Raw genomic sequence first — 21,697 nt, 5'->3', positions numbered from 1 at the left:
TAAAACCAACGCGATATGACTCGGATACGAACTTCATTAGAGCAAATGCAGCAATGAGTTAATTTCTTGGATTTAGAGTGAGGTGTGCACCAAAATTTACATCCACCGGTGCTAAATTAGTCTAGATTAGGCATGAGTTCCATGTGGGGACATGAGTCCCACCTAACTGGGCTAATGTGCACATTAATCCTTACCCCCATGGATTGGTCCAAAAGTGGCCCACCAAATGTAAAACAATAATATATAACCATCTTATGCACACCTATGTGTGATAAAAAATATTTTTCTTAAATGTGAATATTGATTAGTCTTGAGATTGGTCTCATTATTGCATTGTTGAATCAATGATAAAGACTAATTTGGGCGAATAATGTATTAACCTGGTTGAGAATTGGTCTAACCCACCCAAAATAGGTGCATTTGCTCTTACACCAATGTTGAGTTCGATATGTGAAAGCCTAATGAAGCTTTGCCATCAACTGAGAAAAATTTGTTTATTTGAAGACCTAAGCAAACTTTATGTCTTTGAAGGAATTGGCAAGGGAATGGGATAGCCCTTACACGTTTGATCATGAGAGCAAAGTCATCTTCCACTTTTACAATGAGCGAAAATTCACGATATACATTCGACTTTATTTATTTATTGACGATTCACAATGTATATTGTGATTAAATTTAGGCATAAATACCGATTTGCACCCCAAATTTGGCTGAAATTGTCAATTTGCACTCCGAACTTGCATTTGAGTCAATTTACCTCATAAACTTGGTAAAAATTGCCGATTTACACCCCTAACTTGTATTTGAATCAATTTACCTCCTAAACTTGATAAAAATTGCCGATTTGCACCACATCCGTTAAATTTAACTGTTTCTATCCAATTTTGCGTCATATGTCATGCATTTAAGGGGTAGTATTGTCATTATATATTTAAATTTTTCTTAAAAACAAATAAAAATATTTTTTAAAATGAGGATTATTTTGTTAATCAAATTATTTATTTACATCTTTTTTTCTACCTACTTAACCTTACTTTGAATTATATATTCAATATACACACCCATTCAAATATAGTGTGTTGTGTATAAATATATTTTTATATGTACACATTGTTGGAGGATGAACAAAACGAGAATAATAATGACGTAATAGAACATAACGTAACGTGCATACACCCACGTTTCCCGCTTCCGAAGCGGAACCACTCCGGAAACTCTCGGAAACGCACCGGAAACGCCCGGAAACGTGTTTCCAGAAAAATGAGTTTTTGAAACGCGGTGGAAACGCGAGTTTTTGAATTGGAAACGCGGTGGAAACGCGAGTTTCCAAAAAATAAAGGTTTTTTTTATGTTTTTTTATTTGAGATTTTGAGTTACTTAAACTAAAAATTTGTTATTATATTTATTTTTTTGTATAATTTATATATATTTATATTTTTTTTATTTCGACGTTTCCAAAACGTACCCGCTTCCTAAATTTTTTGAAAAACACGCTTCCGCGTTTCCAAACGTTTCACTTCCACGTACCCGTATCCGATTCCGTGCTGCCTAACTCAGGTACACGGGGCACAAGCTAGTAGCTCCCTCTCGAGTGCGATCGAAATCTAAGAAGCCTAGAACTCCAAAAGGTCTATTTTATTCACATGGATTTTATGACGCCGACCTTTTTCATTTTGGCTTTACTTTCAAAGCCTGATAGAAACACCCAACCTCAAACCGTCCCTCACCCAATCGAACGCTTCAACAACACTCATTGACTCACCCCTTTTTCCACCCAAATCTCACTCCCCATTGGCCCGTCACCGTACATCTGTCACAGCCAATTGTGTAAACTCCAAGCAAAAAAAGAAAAGAAAAGGAAAAGGGTGACAAACTCAGAAGCTGGTTTCATTTCTTCTCTCTAAATAAAGCTCTCTGCATATTCGAATTCCATTGGAATTGATTCGAATTTGAATCCCCACATTCTCGGAATCCGAAGCTCTTTCTCAGCTTCAATCCGACTGTTTGTAATTCGGTGGTGAAATTTGAGCTGTGGCGACTGTGGATCTGAATCGAGCTCTCTCAGATCAATGCTTTGTTCTGAGGCTACATCCTTGTTGTGATTCGGTTAGTTTTCTCCGTTTCTTTTACTTTTTTTCTAGCTCAAACTTATGGTGGATGATGATTTTTACTAAGATCTGAGCTTCCTCTGCTTTTTTTATTTGATTCGGTTCAGAAATTAGGGTTCTTACGAGTCTCGTGATCGGGTTCTGTCAGTTTCTTTGTGATTTTGTTTCGAAGCATTGCAAGATCTGCTTGAATTGTACTGATCTGTGATTGGTGCATGAGTTTTTCAAGGTGTTTGTTGTAATTCAGCTGGAATTTGCTTTCATTGTTATCAGTCCAAGTTATACGATATGATTTAGGATCAGATTACTACGGTTTGGCTAGGTATTGACTATTGAGGTTTGGAGACTTTTTTCTGTAAGGTTTTAGGTGTTCTAAGTATGCTGGATTAGAATATTTTGTGATCATGTGTTGTGTTTATATCGAGTTGTGATAATATTTAGCTGCAATGTGTATAATGTATGAAAGGCCTTTTTTTTAAAATGTGTAGATTCGACTTTGTGTTGAGTGCGACAGAGGGTAGGGCAATTTGATGAACAACGGGATGATAGAATGCAGCGTTTGCCATTCGAAGTTGGTTCCCTCAAATAGTAAAGCTTTCTCCAAGGCATACGACCGACACAAGAGTAGGCTATCGTCCAAGCAGCGTGCTCTCAATGTCCTCTTGGTTGTTGGTGATTGTATGTTAGTTGGTTTGCAGGTTTGTTTTTTCAATCTAGAGCTTGTTTTTCTTTCTATTGCATCACATTCAGCATTTCGAAACCAAGTAGAAAAGCTGAGGTGCATATATTTGTTACTCAGAGTTGTATATGCTCTGGTACATAAATGATGTTTTATATCAGCATTGTTAGCATCAAGACCACCACTAGTCCACTACTAACACTCTTTTTGTCTGCCATTGCTGTATGTGTCTAATGTAATCACCATTGCCGTGCTGATTGCGATAATGCTAACAGTTTGCGCTGCTTCAGCTTTTGCCAATCTTCTTACCATCCCACTACCATCTTTTCTGACCTCATAAGCTCCAGTGGTGTTGTTGATTTGTCTATTGATTTGCCCTATCACTTATATTCTTAGTTTTTGACTCTTAAGAGATTTTGGTCATCAAACTTATATGGAAGTATAGGAAAATCAGATAAAGCTTAGCTTTTGGTGTAGATGAACAGTAAAATTTAAAACTTTTTATGGCTAGCTGTTCTAAAATTACTCAGCTGTTCATTTTTCAGTTATGTGACATTTAAGTTTGTTACTTTTTGTACCAGCCTATTCTGGTTTATATGTCCAAGGTGGATGGAAAATTTGACTTTAGCCCAATTAGTGTCAATTTTTTGACGGAGGCGGCAAAGGTTCTGTTTGCTGTTGTTATGCTCTTGTTACAGGTATATCCAACAACTTCTTTATCTCCCTTAATGTTACTTTATTGTCATTCATATTATAATAATTATTGGAACATTTATGAAGTGTTTTATCAGTACGGAAAGTTTCAGATTTAGTAGCTCTTATTCCTTGGTCTTGTAAGTGATAGATTTCATCATCTGCTAAAATTGAGTCGTGCTTGTGAAAGTGGAATAAGGCGTCATAAGAATGTTAATTCTAATTTATCCACTGTTAAAGATCAGAGACATTATGATGCACTAAACTAGGTGCTTGGTAACCAGAACCACAAACCTTATAGTTTAGGGGTTAGAGACTTACAGATTCTAGGGATTAGGACTCCCTGGCATCACACCCTAGTCCTTCACAGGAAAACTCAGAAAATCTGATAATTCTTATTGAACAAAACATGCCTCAGCCATTCGGCTCGTACATATATTTATACTAGAGTGTATAACTGACATTAACTAGTATTAATATCTCTTGAGGACTTAAATTTCTGAAACTGAAACATAAAAAACCTAATAAAGGAAATCTCTGAACTCCTATAATGAAACAGCAATTTAAAAAGCACAACGGTTGAAAGGACACCAGGGTTAGAGACTTCTCAAATCAGGCTTAGCTTTCCCTCCAAAGAAATCAATCAGGCCCTGTGGAAAGGGAATGATTAGGTGCCATCTCTTTCGCTCATCAACCTTAAAAGGTTTGGCTGTGATGTCCCTATCAAAATACCTTCTTGTGCTTAGACTATCGATTCTCAAAATTACTCTAGAAAGTGCCTTTTTTCTCACCTTTCTTCAGAAATGTGAACCTACATGAGCTAGGAGCTCACCTTATTGAGGATATGTATTTTATATAATAACAAATATATATCTTATATATATATATACAAGAATTCTTAGGTGCGGAGGTCCGCATGTTGCGGATTCGCCGTTTTCGACGATGGCAGGCTGCAACGGCGGGGCGGACCACGACAGCCACACTCTCCGCCTTTCAGTGGTCCCGTCTATGCCGGCCGGAGCTCTATCGGCGACCCACGTCGGCCGGAATGGGTCAATCGTCGGAATTGGCCGAGAAACTTGAATTTTGCAGATTCTGGCCATTCCTGCCGCCGTGGGTGGCCAATAGAGTTCCGGCCGGCCCATATGGGATCGCCGGGAGGTGGGTAGTGTGGCTGCTGTGGTCCGCCCCGCCGTTGCAGCCTACCATCGATGGAAACGGCGAATCTGCACCGTGCGGACGTCTGTAGCCAAGAACGTTTGTATATGTGTGTGTGTGTGTGTGGTGATAGAGAGATGTTTGATAGTTTGTAATATAAGTATATCATAGCTTATACAATTGAAAGTTCACCGGGTACTCGTAGACTGGTTGTTTTGTTGGGCTATTATGCATTTTTCTTATTGAGGTCTTGGTTGATTTTGCAGGCTAAGAATCAGAAAGTTGGGGAGAAGCCTCTTCTCTCGATTTCTACATTTACACAGGTTTTCGATTGATGTTTATTAACTTTTGCCTTCTTAAGTTCATGTATTCAAAAAAGTTTGTGTATTTTAGTTTGAACCAATTGTGGATTGTTGTTTGGAGATATGTGTCCTGAGATTGAAACAGTTCGAATCTATGCCTTTCTTTAGCTAGTCCTTCATGGATTTTTTTTTAGGAAAGTTATCTTCTCCTCTTTACTATATAGGTTGTGACATATTTATATTTCATTATCTAACTGTTTCACATCCATACATGAGTCATCTAATTTAACTTGCAAGCTTTCATTCATATGTTCTAGAAGAGAAACACGGTCATTTTTGGTCGATCCAATCAATATTCTTTTATTCTTTTTGCAGGCAGCTCGAAACAATGTGCTTCTTGCTGTTCCAGCATTTCTATATGCTATTAATAACTATTTAAAGTTCACTATGCAGGTATGGTTGTTATACAGTTATCTTTGCATATGTATGTGGATGTGGGTGGTTTATATGTTAATGCTTAAATATTTAGTTTTTAGTAGAACCTTTTAGCAGTCCTGCTATCTCTGTTGAGCTAAATTTGTCATATAGCCATGTTTAGATCTAAGCATCCGATGCAGTATTATATAAAACGAGGCAGTGTATAGATATGTATGTGTGGTCATGCACCATTCATGAACGACAGGTTATGCACATGCTACAACTAGGTTGCCTGAGATAGAGAGATAGCCACCGTCTTATTTAGATATTTTCTTTTGTATGATTGTTCAGAAGCATGCAAATTACTTACATGCCTTACCACTGTTTAATCAAACTTTAATTATCCTCGCTATAATCAAAAGGATACCCCATTCATTGATTTTAAAGAGCTTTTGTATTTTTTTAAAGTTATTAAGTTATTTAATCCTATTATGCAGCTGTATTTCAATCCTGCTACGGTGAAGATGTTGAGCAATATGAAGGTACATCAAATCTCAAAAATTAATTATATCACCTTTTACTGATTAATATTATTACCTGCCATATCATCATACATTTGTCCTTGTGTGTTTCTCATGGAAATGACTTCTAGTTTTAGTGACTTACATGTATTCCAAAGTATATTTATCGCTCAGTAGTTCACTCTAAATGTTGTACATGTCTGACTTTGGTTTCAGTCCTTTACATGTCTAGCCTGTTTTGGCAAGACATTGTTGTCCTGCAATCATCACTTCTTGAATTTCTATCATTTCACAATGGACATGCAGGTGTTGGTAATTGCTGTTCTCCTGAAAATGATAATGAAACGCAGATTTTCCATAATTCAGGTAAACATGCATGGCAAATGGCCTTTTTATTTTGTTATTTTACTTCTTAAATCAAATGGTAATAAATGTTAGAACTAAGAACAAAAAAGTGGGAAGAATAAAAGACTTAAAAAAATGAAAAAGAGTAGAACTATATATGTGGGAAAGTCCGGATCGGGGCCTTTTGTTAACCTACTATTTTGTCATTTTACTGTTTTACAATTTACACTTATATGTTGTCAATAATGTTCTTGTCTAATGATATCTGACCCATGTTACTTTGATTCAGTGGGAGGCCCTTGCTTTGTTGCTCATCGGAATTAGTGTAAATCAGTTGCGATCTTTACCTGCGGGTGCCTCTGCTTTAGATCTTACAATTTCAACAGGCGCATATGTATACACATTGATTTTTGTAAGAACTTGCACTACTTTTTTTTCCTAGTATTGTTATGTTCATTTTGAACATGAAGCTTTGGGCTTCTATGCTTAATATGATCTCTTCAAAGTGCTTTAGGAAAGTTATCTAAAAAAAAAAACTCTTTTCATTGCATTGGACTGAAAAGTTCTTTTGGGTCATAGAATGTCTTGTAGTGCAAGAAAGATTTGTTTTTTATTATTGACAAACACACTACAAGATGGGCCCTTGGTATGTCCCCAAGACATTTTCATCCATTATGGAAACTTATCCTTATCCTTTTTTTTTTTAGGTAACAGTTCCATCCCTGGCTTCTGTCTACAATGAGTATGCTTTGAAGAGCCAATATGACACAAGCATATACCTTCAGGTAAATTTGATAATTTCTTTCTGATTTAAACCAGTAAAAATGATTGCAGTTAAAATTTGTTTAGAGATTTATATTATAAAAGCTAGTAAATGGCATTCCTTTTTAACTGTATTTGGGATAGTCTAGTGGATGATCTTTACTTGTATATGATTTGTGTTTGGAGCAGAATACTTCTGGTTCCTTCTTAAGTGATACATGGTTATGAAGTTATGATTGTATTTGGGATCAGATTTGAACTATCAATAATGATAAATTTTTTCTTAACTTGACATAGCCAGGAAAGATAATAGCTGAAAGTCAAAAGGTTCTTGCTCTCTAGGGATTATATGCAGTAATAATTTTTTTTGCTCTATGGAATAGCAGTCTGCAAAGAAGCAATACAGAAATAACACAAGTTTGCTTGAAAACATGTTAGTTTCATAAATAACAATACCCATGTGTGTTGAAATGATTCTGCTACCTCCCTAATGCATGATTTCTGTCACTCTCGGCTTTCCTTCCTTTTTATATTTGATGTGTTAAATCCAATACAACCCACATGAATGTTAATTTTTCTTTCAGAGCTAAACTCAGGAAGTAAAAAGAACAAAAAGGAAAACAATCCCGAAAGAGAATATCAATAAGATACACTTGATATCATGGGCTTTTTGCAGTCTATGGATAAGGAGCCTTTTTGGCCTCAAATATCCATTTTAAACTTTGTAAAATTTCAGTGACATGATGGAAAAATATAGCTGAGATAGTGAGATGTTGTTAACAGGCTGACAGTTTCCACCCACTTATATGTCATAAGTTATTGGGAGTTTGTAATATATTTTGGTCAGACGTCTACCTCATTATATCTTCAATTTATCCTCATCTGGCGTATGACTGGGATCACATGTTCTTGAATCTTTGTAACATGTGTCTCATCTCTCTCTATCTCATGTTTTTTTCTTCTGTTATTTAACATCATTAATAATTTCAATTTATATGCTCATTTTAACTCTCATTCATTTGACTTGCAGAACTTATTTTTATATGGTTATGGTGCTATATTCAACTTTCTAGGAATAGTGGTCATGGCCATTGTCAAAGGTATGTACTACAGTATCAGAATTTTGTAGTTGCAGAGAAGTCAGTTTACCTTTTCTCCTTGATAAATAACAGCTTTCTCCTTATATTAGGGAAGGTTCTCATTGTATCAAAAAAAAAAAACAGTGAAGGTTCTCATAAATGCCATGATTTTACCTTGAACTTGAAGTATTGATTGAAATCAATATTCAATTTCGATTGACTATGCTAAATTCCAGTCTAACAGGAAAAAAAAAACAAATAAGCACTATAAAAAAAAGACTTCTAGGATCTATTATAGTAAAATTCTTCATCACCTCATCATTTAATGTTTCAGGTCCAAGTAGCTTTGATATCCTTCATGGTCATTCTAAAGCTACAATGTTTCTAATAGCAAACAATGCAGCCCAAGGAATTTTGTCTTCCTTTTTCTTCAAATATGCAGGTTGGTTATCTTTTTTGTATTAACAATTTAAAGTTTAGATACCAAGCCTAATTTAGACTGCAGCAGTTGCAGTATGACAATTGCTGTTAATAGGTCATTTCTTTCTATTAAGAAACTTACTTCTTTTGCAATTCAAGTTTCTTCTCTCCTTTATTGAAAGATGTTCAATGTTTGCAGATACAATTCTAAAGAAGTACTCATCCACAGTTGCCACCATCTTCACAGGCATAGGATCTGCTGTGCTATTTGGTCATACTTTGACCATGAATTTTGTTTTAGGAATTTCTATTGTTTTCATCTCCATGCACCAGGTAATTATAGCACTATTTTGTTTTTGGTTTTTTATTCATGTGAAGATCAGATTTCAATTCAATAATTTACAAATTAGGGAAAGCTTTCTTTCTATATATTTTCTCCGGGCAGTTCATTCAGTGACACTTCTTGTTTCAATGTTCCATTTAGTTCTTTTCTCCAATTTCAAAAGCCAAAGATGATGAAAAGTATGGGAAGCTAGAATTGGTAGATGTCCATGATGATCACAGGTACGTGCTAAATTTTTTGCTCATTTCTGTTACTCATCACAGTTTGATGGCATGGCATCATTTTGGGATGTATAATATGGAAAAAGAAATGTCATGAGTAACAGATGTCCATAGAAGTTTTATGGCATGACATAAAGTTTAGCTCAACTATCTCAACCAGTAGAGAAACTAAACTCAAATCTATCCCTTCCAAACCCCTCACAGACACCAAAGTTAAAAAAAAAGAGTGGGATGTATAGTATGGAAAAAGAAATATACTCTTCCGCTATGATTACTAAGCAGTTATTTTCTTTTCTTTTCCCCTCATTGGTCCAGGTCAAAGGATGCCTTTATAAATATTGCAGCAGGGGCAAACGAAGAGGTTGGTAACATTGAAAATATCTTTGCTTTTTGTGTAGATGACTTTCAAAATGTTTATCTCATATACTTTTAAAGTTATTCTTATCAATTTCATTGTTATCCAGGCTGATCACCGTGTAAAATCTGACGAAAGACAGCCACTTCTGCCCACCTAGAGTTATTGGAGTAAGTTATTATTTTTCAAGTACATGTTTGCTACATTCCCTTGGTTCTGTTGAATAGCAATAGATTGGAAAGTCTCTTAAATGATTCCTAAAATCAACCAACCGAAATGTTTTTCGTTATTACCTTGCAGGTATTATTCTTTGGAAGGAATTCTTTTGGCAGGCATTAAATGATACATGATATAAATGAGGTTCCTCGAAATCCAATAATTAATCTAAGGAGAAATACTTTACTGTTTTTGGGGATCCCTTTCTGATAACGCAGGGTTTCCCTAAGTTGGTGTGTAAAGCAGTGTATAAATGAACTTGTATTATACATGCCATACAGTGATCCCAGTTTTTGCTCAGAAGATATGGTTAGAGAAAATAGCAACATGGGGTGATCGTGTTGTTGTCCACAGATTTTGGATTCATTCCTCCTTTTTAGCTGCCAATTCTTTTACCTTGGACCACAGATACTCTCACCACATGTAATTTTGGCATTTGTCTAATTTTGTAAGTTTTAGTTTATTTTTCATACAAAATTAGATTTTGTTTGCTCTGGGACAACTCTCTGGAAATAAAGAATATCCTCCTTTTCCCTCTATATGATAGTTTGTTGTTGTCTCATCGTTTTCTTTAATCGAATGTAACATCTCCAAACAGGAAAGCAACTACCCCTTTCAAAGAGGAAAGAAAAACAGTAAAGCACTAGTTTTGAATACAAGTGGACACTTTGAAGTTTAAATCAATGAACCTCAACTTCACAGATCATCTTTGGTGGAGATCATTCTACTGTAGTCTTTTTCCGATGGTTAAATGAATGCTATATTAATAGTACATACTACATAGTCCAATTGTTATAATGTACCAAATTACATGATCCCCAAAAACGATATTTAGGTTCTTTGACCCCCTTATAAGGAGGTGTACAATGACTAGTGATACTCATTACCTATTATATTTCGACACGTGGATTTATTACACTAAAATTATAATCTAACATTTTTATTATTTGTGAAATGACCTTCATGAGTATTGATGATTTAGGGTTTAAGGTTTATGGTTTTAGAAAGAAACCTAAAATAGTCTTTAACAAAAAGCTAAAATATAATTTTTCTGATTAAATCTTACATGTCAAATTGTGATTGGAATGGTAGACCACTGTGTATTGCCACGTGGTGCTACGGTATCACAGAAAAATTTCTCCATGTTACAACTTTGTCCTAACTCGTAAGAAAGGTTACTACAGTACTTTAGTATTTAGAGGAAGAGAAGGGTAAGGTTTTCATGTGAGGATCTAATGGTGGCCAGAACAAGTCTGAGATTAGAAGCAGTGAATGAGCTTGAAGGTTTACACTCGTCTGTAGATATAGAGGCCAACAATATTGGTCCATAACCAATATTGGGTGCGCAGGTATTTGCTTGATTTCCTATGTTTTCTCGTCATTTATCAGAGATTAATTTTTCATTATTTTATCACACTTCTTAATGTAATTGATGAAACTTTTGAATAAATTCTACGCCATCTCTCATTGATTTTTTTTTATTGCGTGTTTCAACAAGCTCATCGGCTGAATAATTACTGCAGATGCTTCATCAGGAAGAATTTACCAATCCTAAGAAACCAAGAGGTTATTGCATGCTCTATGTTGGAAGTATTTCAGCAACGGCTAGCCAATTGTAACTACCACAATGAAGATCAAGTTCAGAGTATTGTGCATTTCCTCTGATAGATCCCTTGGATCCCTTGAATCACCTCTGGGATTGAAATCAATCAAATCATACAAAAAAAAATTGTGACATGGTATAGAGATCAAAACTTGTAGGTTATGCATACTTCTATACAAAATAGAATACTTCATAGTAGAAGCATGCAGATTTTGATCTAGAATAGAAGTTCTGTAGTAAGAATATGTATAATACATGTACTCACACACGCATCGTTGCAATTCTCCTCAAATTAGGTTTGAAAATAGATGCACAAGCAAATGACATTGAGTCATAGTGTCATACAGATACAAGTTCTGTACAGTAATTTCTCTTGATCTGATGATGAGAAAACCGTGTTAGCAATTGCCACTTTGGCCGAATAGATTAAATCTTCATACATTAAAGGAAGTCTGCATGATTTCGGATTGATCAGCAGATATCACTTTGCCATGAAATGGATGATCACCGGCCACATACTCCACACATTTTCTTTTACATTTTTCCTGGACATGGCAATTAGTGATCAGTAAGATTAATGAACGAGCTGCTTGATTATATGAGTGATGAACCAGAAGAAAGACCAAATGGCAGAAGCAGACTCAAAAAGTAGTATAACAGAACTAATGAACAGTAGTGAAGCATGATAGAAGTGAAAATAAGGTACCTAGTCGCGTGCCTCTCCAAATACAAGCGAAGGCACATGTTTGATTTTATAGAAGTCTTCTCCTCCTTCCTGAAGTTTACTAAGGAAGATCCTAGGCATCCGTGTAATGCACAACTCTTTAAGGCTACTGTTATATCTCAAACCATCTGGAAATGTGGTCAATCCTCTACACCGCGAAATCTTCAACCGGCAGAGATTAGGCATGGCTCCTTCCTCCACAGTCCACTCATCTATTTCATCCATGTAATAAAGCGAGAGGAATTCAAGACGAAGAAAGCCTCCTTTGGAGCAGACGAGTGTCTTGACACTGTCCTCAAATGTGTTGGATTGGAGGGAAAGACTTCTCAACTTTGGCAGCTTCTCTAGTACTGACATTTGATTCTCCTTTAGAAAGCAACGACATAACCATAACTTGGTGAGATTTGGATAGCAATGTAGGTTTTTTGGTAACTCTACAGTTGGACCTTTCAAATCAAGCTTGTAAAGGTTGAGACATCTTGAAACTATTTGTGAAACCTCTGCACAACTACGAGTTCCGACCAAGTTATGCACATATAGAGACCTGAGGCGCTCAAGTGTGCCGCTTGTAGATGTTAATACCTTCTCCAAATTCTTTGAGGGGCTCGACAATTGCACAGCCAATTTATTGAGATTGGTTAGGTCAGTAATATCACTCAAATGAGAGTTGCCAACATGTAATAAGGTCTGCAAATTGTGAAGGGTAGATAGTCGCAGTTTACCACTTGCACGGTAGTACAGAGGTAAATACAAGTGTCTCAGTTGTTCCATCTTCCACAGCACATTTGGAACAATATCCAGTTGACGAAATCGAAAATCTAGAGTTTGCATGCTCTTCAAATTCCCTATGGACAATGGCAACCGCTTTATATGGCAACGCCTTAGGCTTAGGAATCTGAGATGAACCATATTCCCAATTTCACTTGGCAGCTCTACTTCTCTACTCATATTTTCAAACTTCAAAACTCTAAGCAGTTTGAAGACCTTAAAAACTGAATGTACCAATCTTTGATTTCGCGGCATCCAGTTTCTTGGTACAAAGTATAACAAGGACCTGAGGTGGTCATTTCTTTCATCTTTTGGTGGAAGCAATCTGTCAGCTTCAGAATCTAAATAAATTGCAAGTCTACGAACTTTACTCATACTTACTGTGGACGAAGCAGAAGGATAGATTGCCTCTTTTTTGCTTGAAAAGTTGACAATTTGATGGAAGTTCTCCTCTTCTGTCTTTAACAGGCATAAGTCTCTCATTAGATCATGGATGCAGCAAGTTTTAATCTTTCTGATTAAACCCCTTTCTCCAACTTGAACCACACACCTTTCCACTAATTCACACAAGTAGCTGTACCCTATTTCCTCCAATGATCCACTGGAACTTTGTCCTTGTTGCCCAAAAGATATTAGACCTTCTGCCATCCATAATTAAGTCAACAATGTCACTGGTATTTCAGAATCCTCAGGAAAGTGACCTAAATACAGAAAGCATGGCTTTAAATGATATGGTAAGTCATCATAACTCAATGCCAAAACCCACGATGCACCTGCATATTCTTCTTCATGGCCTCTTCCTCTTCTTATGTATGAATAAACATTCTTAAGCACTGTATTCCACTCATCAATTGTGTCTTTTCTAGCTAGAAGCCCTGCAAGTGCACTGATGGCTAACGGCAGACCTCGACAATGCAAAAGCATCTTCTTTCCCAACTCTTTCATCTTTGAGTGGATTTCAGGATCTGAAAAACAAGGAGAAAAGGCAATGATAAATTTGCTGCCCTTGTTTCTAAGAGATCAACTCCTCTGAAATATAAAGAAATTACCAATTCTCATATATTCAAATAGATTGAAAAATTCATCTAAGAATACTTGAGGATCAAAAAATTGTTGCGAGAACTTGAGTTTCTTTACTACATAAGTTCATTCCTCTCTAATAATCAACTCTAGCACATATAAATTGTATATCTTAAAATGATGATATACAGCTATTGTCAATCACAATTCGTTATTCAATAATGAACCAAGTATCTGATAATGCTCATGTCTACAATACAATTTGAAAATGAAGTGAAGTATTGAGAGATTACAGATTTGATACTATTGAGAAGAATAACCAAAGTAATATTGATCTCAATTATGCAGATTAATGTGTAGAATGTAACTCAGCACATGAACAAGAAAAGTGAAGTAAAATAGGTGGAGTGGATACATACTTGTTTCTTCCCTTCCAAAAATAGCTATGATCTCAAACAATTGCCAGCTTTCGCAATCATTCAGTGGTCGAGGTTGGTGAAGAAACCCTTTCCTATCTGCGTGTAGAGCTACTCCTTTGTTGCGTGTAGTGAGTAGTATCTTGCTCATGGTTTTCTCATGTGGAAATCCAGCTTTCAAAGAATCCCATGTCTCAGTACTCCAGATATCATCAAGCACCACCAAACATGTCCTTTCTTGTAGAACAAGATAAAGCTTTTTGGCAATTTCATCCTCCTTCATTCTCGCAATTTCTTCTCGTTGCTCATTTGTAGCACAAATTAGTTTAACTAGAATTCCTTCCCAGACTTCCCTTACTTGAAATCTGTGAGATATACACACCCAAGCAAAACAACTAAAATGGCGCCTAACTTCGCTGTGGTGATAAACCTGCTTGGCAAGAGTGGTCTTCCCCAAACCACCCATTCCCCAGATAGAGACAACTTTGTGGCAATTCTCATTCTTCACGAGATGTGTAACCAAATCCTTTATGTTGTCTTGTAACCCAACAACATGAGGTTCAATGATGTGCGAGTAAGTTCGCCTCAGTTGTTGGTGCCTTTGATATGAAGAGATCACACCATCTCTACTCTCTCTTATTTCTCTGACGTTGTAAGTCTGCAAACTCAGCCTCAAGCTAGAGATTCTGGTTGTGATCTTCTCAATTTCTGCAACAATCTTGTGAACACCATATCCTTTAATCAAGAAACAAGCAAGCGTTCTCGTCTCGGAAGAGACTCTAAAGGTAAAGATTTCAATGGCATCCTCCATATCATAAGCAGCATCTCTAACTTTGGCAACCCAAATGCGCACTGTTTCATCATCCTTCTGCCTTTTGTCTGCATCTTTCAAGAAGCCCTGCATCATCTGTAGCTCTGTCTGTGCAAGCTCAACCTGGTCCCTGACTCCACACAAGAGATTGGCTTCATGAATGATGAAGTCTCCGAGCCTTCCGACCACAATGGAAACAATAGCCTCAGCCATATATACCAGTTTTATGATCAAAGCCAGAAACCAGCTCTTGTTAACAATGGAGCTGTCTCTTCATCTATGTATGAAAACCAGTTCATCTAGTCAACTGTATCTCCTCAAGAATATTTTGTGTGGTTATCACATAACCAGCTATTATATCCTCTCAAATAATTTACATCACTGTTATCAATTAGCCTAGTGCTGTCATGTGAAGAGACTTGGTTTCCACATCACACACCCTTTATCTGCAGGAATCAATCTTGCTGGCCTGTTCCAACCAAGACAAATAGCATGTCTTATCACAGTCCCCACATGGCAACAGTAATGAAATCAATGGCAGGAAATCTTGACTAAGAGAATTCAAACCAGAAATCCATTCTAACTAAGAGGGTAGACTTTATGCAGTAATGTCTGACTTATGTATCAATCAGGCGAGGATATTGGTGTGAGTGATAACCTCCACATCAGCAGCCGGTTCCGAGTGGGAAAGAGCTATAGACCTGGCAACCCCTCAAGATATCTTGCAGAGGCTGTCGATGATGGCACTTCGTATACCAGCGCAGAGGCATCATGAGCTTGTTCGACGAAACCCGTTTGTTTAGACAGAGAGATGACTGCACAGAATCGACCCGAGCCGAGACTTGGAGGAGGAATTGGTGGGTTTCCGATTTGATTTATATACACTGTATATGATTGGAATCAAATTTGTCGCTCACCCTTATCATGTCCACCACCCTAAGTAAATATCAAATGTCATTTTTCTTAACAAATTTATAATTATAGTATTATAAAAGACACTTAACATTTATTTAGGGTGATGGACATAATAGGGATAAGCGACAAATTTGTTTTCGTATATGATCAAAACCGGAAGAGAGGAATTGGTTTGGTTCTTGTTAACAATGGAGCTGTCTCTTCATCTAGTCAACTGTATCTTCTCATAGAGATGCAGATATTCAAATCCATATATACCTGGCATGGCTCTGTACTTGTCATTTATAAGAGAATATGGAGAACATGGTTCTAAATGAGGATGTTTCTTGAACTAAATTAATCACACAAACACATACCAGGTTCTAATCTGAGGTTACTAGAACTTGTTGTTACATTCTAGATTGAGGCATAAGAATTGTGGTAATGACCTCCAAATTACTAACTTTTCAAAACAAATAATATACAAACCCAATATTGTAGAGAAGTTTTAAATACACACCCATAAACGTTTGATACACACCCCTATTATTCAATAATAACATTTTGTATGTATGTTGAATGACCAAAATATGTACATGTAATAATTCAGAAAATTAAAAACAAACTAAATTATCAAAACTAAGAATTTATTTTTAGAAACAATTAAAATAAGAAAATTTACAGGAGAATTTAAATTAGTATATATTTTGATGGAAAATTAAGCGAGAGATTCAAACAATCAATTCATTCCTTAATTTTCACCGAAATAGATCATTTCTATTTTTAGAGTCCCAAACAAGGTCATTAATGAAAAAGAATTATAATTTTTCATCCTTCATTAAAGTTCATCTTCATACATTCTTAACAAAGAAATGTTCATCTTCTTCAAACAATCAATTCATCCCTTTCTCTTATATATATATATGTTGTTTATCATTTTTATGATTAAAGAATTTAAAATAATAATAATTACAATCTATATGATTCGTAAGAACAAATAAGAATCGATATGAATATCTAGAAGATGTTAATATACTAATCACGGTAAAAAGTAGCCTTGTAAATCCAAATAATGACGTATTTCGTGATTTTTTAATTCAAGGGTATTTTAGGTTTTTTATGTGGTATATTTAGTAAAAATATTGGAATGAGAATTGAAATATGTGGTGTATTAAGTATGAGTGTGTATTAAGAGATTTGAGGTGTGTATTTAAAATCTCTCAATATTGTAATGCCAAATTTGAAAAGCTTTGAAGGTCATGAAAGGTTTCTCCCTTAATAATTCAAAGCCTCAATATTGTTCTTTTGGCAGGTTGACACAACAACACATTAAATCTCAATACTGACGAGCTCTCCAGTACATATAGTATAAGCTCCCAACTATATAGCACAGATACGGACACGAGTGTCCGTATTTGACACAATTCGATACGCGGACACGGCACATGAAATTTTTGTTGGACACAGACACGTTTGGGACAAGTTAATTAAATATATATTTTTAATATATATATCTAATTAAGAAAAATAATAATATAGTTTTATAAAATAAGTAATATAGCTATGGGATTAACCTTAGGGCACCCCGCAATTCCCCCTCCTTCGCTTAACAAATGTGCCCGAACTCTTGTATACGAGCCATTGTAGTAGATATTGCAAAAACTACATTGCCACCTCCAATTACCTCTATTTGACGATCTTCATGACCACCTCCATATCCAACATTACCACCGGCATTAACTGATCCAACACTAGAACTAATAGGAGTTGATCCTACTGCACTCATACTTCCTGAAAAAGAAAAAAAAAATCTGTCAACACAAATTCAAAATCTGTGATTTTTTCAATGCAGGTCTGCAACTTTAAAAAATGATAAGTAATTGTAGACAAATCCTTTTAATATGATTCAAGTTCCCAATTGTTCTTTAGGATGTCTTTTATAAATGTCTAGAAGATATCATTTGCAAATACCCAACCTAACTACTTCATTTTCAGCCAAAATATTTACTGCACAAAAATCACATATTCAAAATCTATCATTTTTCCAATGCAGGTTTGCAACTTCAAAAAATGATAAGTAATTTATAGAAAAATTCTTTCTCTGAAATTCCAGTTCTCAATTATTCTTTAGGATGTCTATTACAATTGTCTATAAGACACCAGTTGCAAATACCAAACCTAACTACTTCACTTTTAGCCAAAATATTTACTGCACAAAAATCACAGATTTAAAATATATGAGACAATTAAGATTCAACATACTTCATTCTCACTTGATGAAACCTTCAAGCAACTTAAATATACCAACTCCAAAGAAGAACAATCCTAGAAGATCCAACTTTTAGTTGTAGGCTTATAGCCAAACAAACTCCAAATGAAGCATTGAAGCCTAGACTTGAAGAATTTGTGTAATTGCCTTGATGCCAATCCAAATTCATTTCACACAACCCGTCAAACATAACGAAAAATAAGCAACAAATTTCTGGTATATTCCATCTTCCTCCAGTTAAGAATGAACAATAACAATTAAGCAATGGTAAAAACGTAATACACAATTTTCTCCTTCCTATCTTTATTTGGAATGATATTTGAAATTCTACGAATCTTGTGAAATAATATGCTTAGCTAGAAAGAGAGAGAAGCTATATAGAAACATTGAATACCAATAACCCTGAACCCTAAACACACACAATCTCCCAATTGAGAGATTGAACCCTAAAAACAATCCCCAAATTATGATAACAAACAAAAATACAAGAACACTATACATAGGAGAAAAGAGACTTACAGTAGAAGAAGAAGACTAAAAGGTGTTTGGGTGTTTGGGGATGAGAGAAAAGGAAGGAGATGTTGTTGCTGGGTTTCGATGACTTGGTGAAAAAAAAAAAGAGAAGTGAATTCAATTTTGTTCTCAGTTTCTCAAACCTAGATTCTAATTTTCTCCCTTTTTTGTCTTTGTTCTTCCTCTATCACCGACCTAGCCATTTTCTTCTTCAATCTGGGCGACTCAGGAACCACGAGGACTCAACGGAGGCTATGAAGCAGCAAGTTAAGGCTTGGGACGATCTCTGATGTAGCTGCCATGGACCTGATCGAGAAAACTGCGCGTAGTGAGGGTTTTGATCTAAGATTTTTGTATGGACAAAAATATCCCACTATGTCCTTCGTAATGGACACGCGTGTCCAAACCGTGTCCAAAATCAGTTCGCGTGTCCAAGCGTATCCGAGTGTGTCTGTGTCAGACAAGCGATACGCAGCTCAGGCGGCGTCTCCGTGCTTTTTAGGCTCCCAATAAAATAAATAGATATGTACAACTCATAGATAAATTGATGAGAAGAAGAGTTTCCTGTAAACTGGCTGAAGGTGGAGCAAAAAAGTTGGCTATAGAATTTGGAGTTTGGCTCTTTTGAGGAATGGTAATTATAAATTGGTGCTTGGATTGGGAAAAGGGGAATCAACTCCAAGTGTTTTCAGCAAGAACCCTCTCCTGAAAGATCCAACAACAGACCAACAGACCTGGTCAGATTAATCACATTATTCTGCACGCCTACAAGGGCGGAGCCAGGATTTCATAATGGGTTGGGTTAGAAAAAAATTTACGATTATTTATGAATTATATATATAGAAATTTGGGGTGAGTTAATATTTAACATCTAAATTTTAACACTAAATTTAGCTAGAAATGTAAGTTTTTTAGTAATTTGAGATGGACTACAGCTACCGTAGCGTGTAGCTACGTCCTTGCACACCTATATGTTATGCAAATATGATACATCTGCTAGATATTCTATGATAAAATTTATAACTAAAATAAAGTTCTATGAAAAAATGATAAAAGCACTGTCATATGATATTCCATAAACGTGTGGTGCATACTGCATGTATAATAGGTAATAATAATAGCACTTCAGAACCCAACCAACACCGGAATTTATGTCACATCTGCGTTTAGCAGGAAAATCTTGCATTTCTAAGACATCTTGCTACCCGAAACTTATTGTTTTGCTCTATGTGTAGGTAGGATCATCTGCTCTATGTTTTGTTCCTTGTGTTCAAAGATGTTGGGATGATCATTTGATTATTAGATAGATTTGGTAACTCCACTGGGTAGGTAGACATAGTGCACATCAAGTGTTCGCCATATTGTCTCAATGACATAACCAAACCGAACCAGTAGGCTATTCCTTGTTTAACGAAAAACCTAGCCTTCTTACTTCTTTCTCAGTTTTTAACAGCTCAAAATAGACTCTTTAAATATCGTTTTAGTTTTGGTTTCATGCAAAACGGAGTTGATTTGAGAAACTTGTGCTATTTCAAAGTTTGTACTGTGTTTTAGGAATTCTGCTGATTCAGTGACTTTGGATCTTTGTGTAACCATTCATTTGAACTCCAAATGACTTGAAATTTTGGAAGATTGTAGCTTTGCGTGTATATTTTCAGTTCTGGAGATTTTCACTTAAAAATATTGAAATGTCAATTTCTGGTGAATTTTCTTCTCTTGGTACCTGTTTTCTGGAAATTTCTCAAACATGCAGCTCCTTTGTATAAAACAACTTATTTGAGATCTTTTACAACCTTTCTGAGTCTTCAATCATCACCTACTTAAATTAGACTTGCAAAGGATTCTTTGAACATAATTTTCAGCCTATTGGTATAATAAATTGTTGCTGTAATAAAATTTAATGTATAAATGCAATGGAATGCAGGGTGTGAATCAAGGGTGACCATGCTGCGATGCCTCCTGCTAGTGCCCCTCGAGCTGTTGTGAATCAAAAGGTTGCACCTCCAACTGATGCTTTTGCACCAGACCCTCAAGTTGTGCATCAAATTTCTAGTGTACCAACACTCCCAGCTGCTGAAGCAATTGAGGACAGTGCCAACTCTCAAGCATCATCTGTTCAGCCTAACATGGTTCATGATAATGCCAACCAAAATGTGAATCTGAGGTCTAATGTCAGTGCTAATCTTAATATTGACTCTAATGCTGATGAAGGGAATGAAAATATTCCTGAAAACAATTCAATGTGGTGTGTAATGCTTCTGAGGTAAGTTTTACTAGTTCTAGTTCATATGTGATTAATAATTAAGATGAGTTTTTTGCATCATGAATTTTATACATGCCACTGCTAACACACTATCCATTTAATTAATTCCTAGTCCGAATCAATGCATGAGACAACAACTGAAAATGCAAAAGATTCAAGGAAGACATCAAAGAATCCTACAGGGAATGCCATCAGGAAATCACCCAGACTTGCCGCAACATCTGGAACTTCATCAGCATCTATTCAGGGTCCCAAATCCAAGCTTCAGAGGGCTTTGTGGGAATCTTGAATTCAGTTTATGAGGAACCAACATATGGTAGAAGAGGCATGAAACACCACTTGTTAATGTGGCATTTGGTTTGTTTTGTTTATGAGACTAATGTCATGCCATTATAGCTCGTGTAACATAGTTTTTATTAGACTTTTGATTATGTAATAGCCCTTGAAACAATTTACCTCCCATTATTTGGTCATGTATTTTATGTTATTGAACCATTAATTAAGTACTTATTTATTATTTCTATGATTGTGTTACCTGATCATTTTTCTCTCATTTTTATACTTGTGATTTTGTCCAGATTATATGGTTTTTTTTTCAGTTCTTATCCCCCATCGTTAACAATCATTATATTTATATATTCTCTTAGAATAGTCCTTTTTTCACTAGGATGTGAAAATTGTCAAGAATTACCAGGGGTTAAAATAATAATTTGGAGGGAAATTCTGTCCGGTCTGTTTTACCCCTGAAAATATGTCACATATTCCATCAACTAACGGTGTTAGTAACTTTGTGTCCT

General features: G+C 35.8%; 3 protein-coding genes across 5 annotated transcripts; 2 read left to right on the top strand and 1 right to left on the bottom strand.

Annotated features, from left to right (window-relative positions):
- The first annotated feature begins 1,908 nt into the window (after nt 1-1,908).
- Nucleotides 1,909-10,158, top strand: LOC126790828 (CMP-sialic acid transporter 2). The gene is made up of 16 exons (XM_050517180.1): nt 1,909-2,106; nt 2,597-2,806; nt 3,369-3,485; nt 4,905-4,961; nt 5,316-5,393; nt 5,855-5,899; nt 6,185-6,244; nt 6,513-6,635; nt 6,931-7,008; nt 8,016-8,085; nt 8,399-8,506; nt 8,684-8,817; nt 8,969-9,048; nt 9,364-9,409; nt 9,513-9,573; nt 9,704-10,158. The coding sequence occupies exons 2-15, from the start codon at nt 2,639-2,641 to the stop codon at nt 9,561-9,563; spliced, it is 1,215 nt and encodes a 404-aa protein (XP_050373137.1). The 5' UTR covers nt 1,909-2,106; nt 2,597-2,638; the 3' UTR covers nt 9,564-9,573; nt 9,704-10,158.
- Nucleotides 10,159-11,927: 1,769 nt separating this feature from the next.
- On the bottom strand, nt 11,928-15,263 carry LOC126790730 (putative disease resistance protein At1g50180). Its single transcript, XM_050517075.1, is given in 2 exon segments — nt 11,928-13,679; nt 14,154-15,263. Coding segments are annotated over 2 exon segments (2,772 nt in total). The 5' UTR covers nt 15,175-15,263; the 3' UTR covers nt 11,928.
- Nucleotides 15,264-19,764: 4,501 nt separating this feature from the next.
- On the top strand, nt 19,765-21,397 carry LOC126791792 (uncharacterized). 3 transcript variants are annotated; one of them, XM_050518273.1, is made up of 3 exons: nt 19,765-19,872; nt 20,562-20,900; nt 21,096-21,397. In XM_050518273.1, exons 2-3 carry the CDS (start codon nt 20,590-20,592, stop codon nt 21,187-21,189), a joined length of 405 nt encoding a protein of 134 aa, XP_050374230.1. In that variant the 5' UTR covers nt 19,765-19,872; nt 20,562-20,589; the 3' UTR covers nt 21,190-21,397. The 3 variants fall into 3 exon arrangements, with proteins under 3 accessions (XP_050374230.1, XP_050374228.1, XP_050374229.1); XM_050518271.1 differs by having other exon boundaries at nt 21,013-21,397; XM_050518272.1 differs by lacking the exon at nt 19,765-19,872 and adding an exon at nt 19,893-19,962 and having other exon boundaries at nt 21,013-21,397.
- The last annotated feature ends 300 nt before the right edge of the window (nt 21,398-21,697 follow it).

The sequence above is a fragment of the Argentina anserina genome, chromosome 4 (assembly GCF_933775445.1).
Source record: "Argentina anserina chromosome 4, drPotAnse1.1, whole genome shotgun sequence".
Classification (NCBI taxonomy): domain Eukaryota; kingdom Viridiplantae; phylum Streptophyta; class Magnoliopsida; order Rosales; family Rosaceae; genus Argentina; species Argentina anserina.
The sequence above is the reverse complement of the archived record's forward strand: the minus strand, read 5'-3'. Positions and strand labels throughout refer to the sequence as shown.

Bases quoted from the DNA above. Each gene is read 5' to 3' on its own strand.
- LOC126790828 (XM_050517180.1), top strand. From the start codon at position 2,639: ATGAACAACGGGATGATAGAATGCAGCGTTTGCCATTCGAAGTTGGTT. The intron at 5,394-5,854 runs GTATGGTTGTTA...CCTATTATGCAG, and splicing joins ATTTAAAGTTCACTATGCAG to CTGTATTTCAATCCTGCTAC. The intron at 8,086-8,398 runs GTATGTACTACA...TTAATGTTTCAG, and splicing joins GGTCATGGCCATTGTCAAAG to GTCCAAGTAGCTTTGATATC.
- LOC126791792 (XM_050518271.1), top strand. From the start codon at position 20,590: ATGCCTCCTGCTAGTGCCCCTCGAGCTGTTGTGAATCAAAAGGTTGCA. The intron at 20,901-21,012 runs GTAAGTTTTACT...ATTAATTCCTAG, and splicing joins TGGTGTGTAATGCTTCTGAG to TCCGAATCAATGCATGAGAC.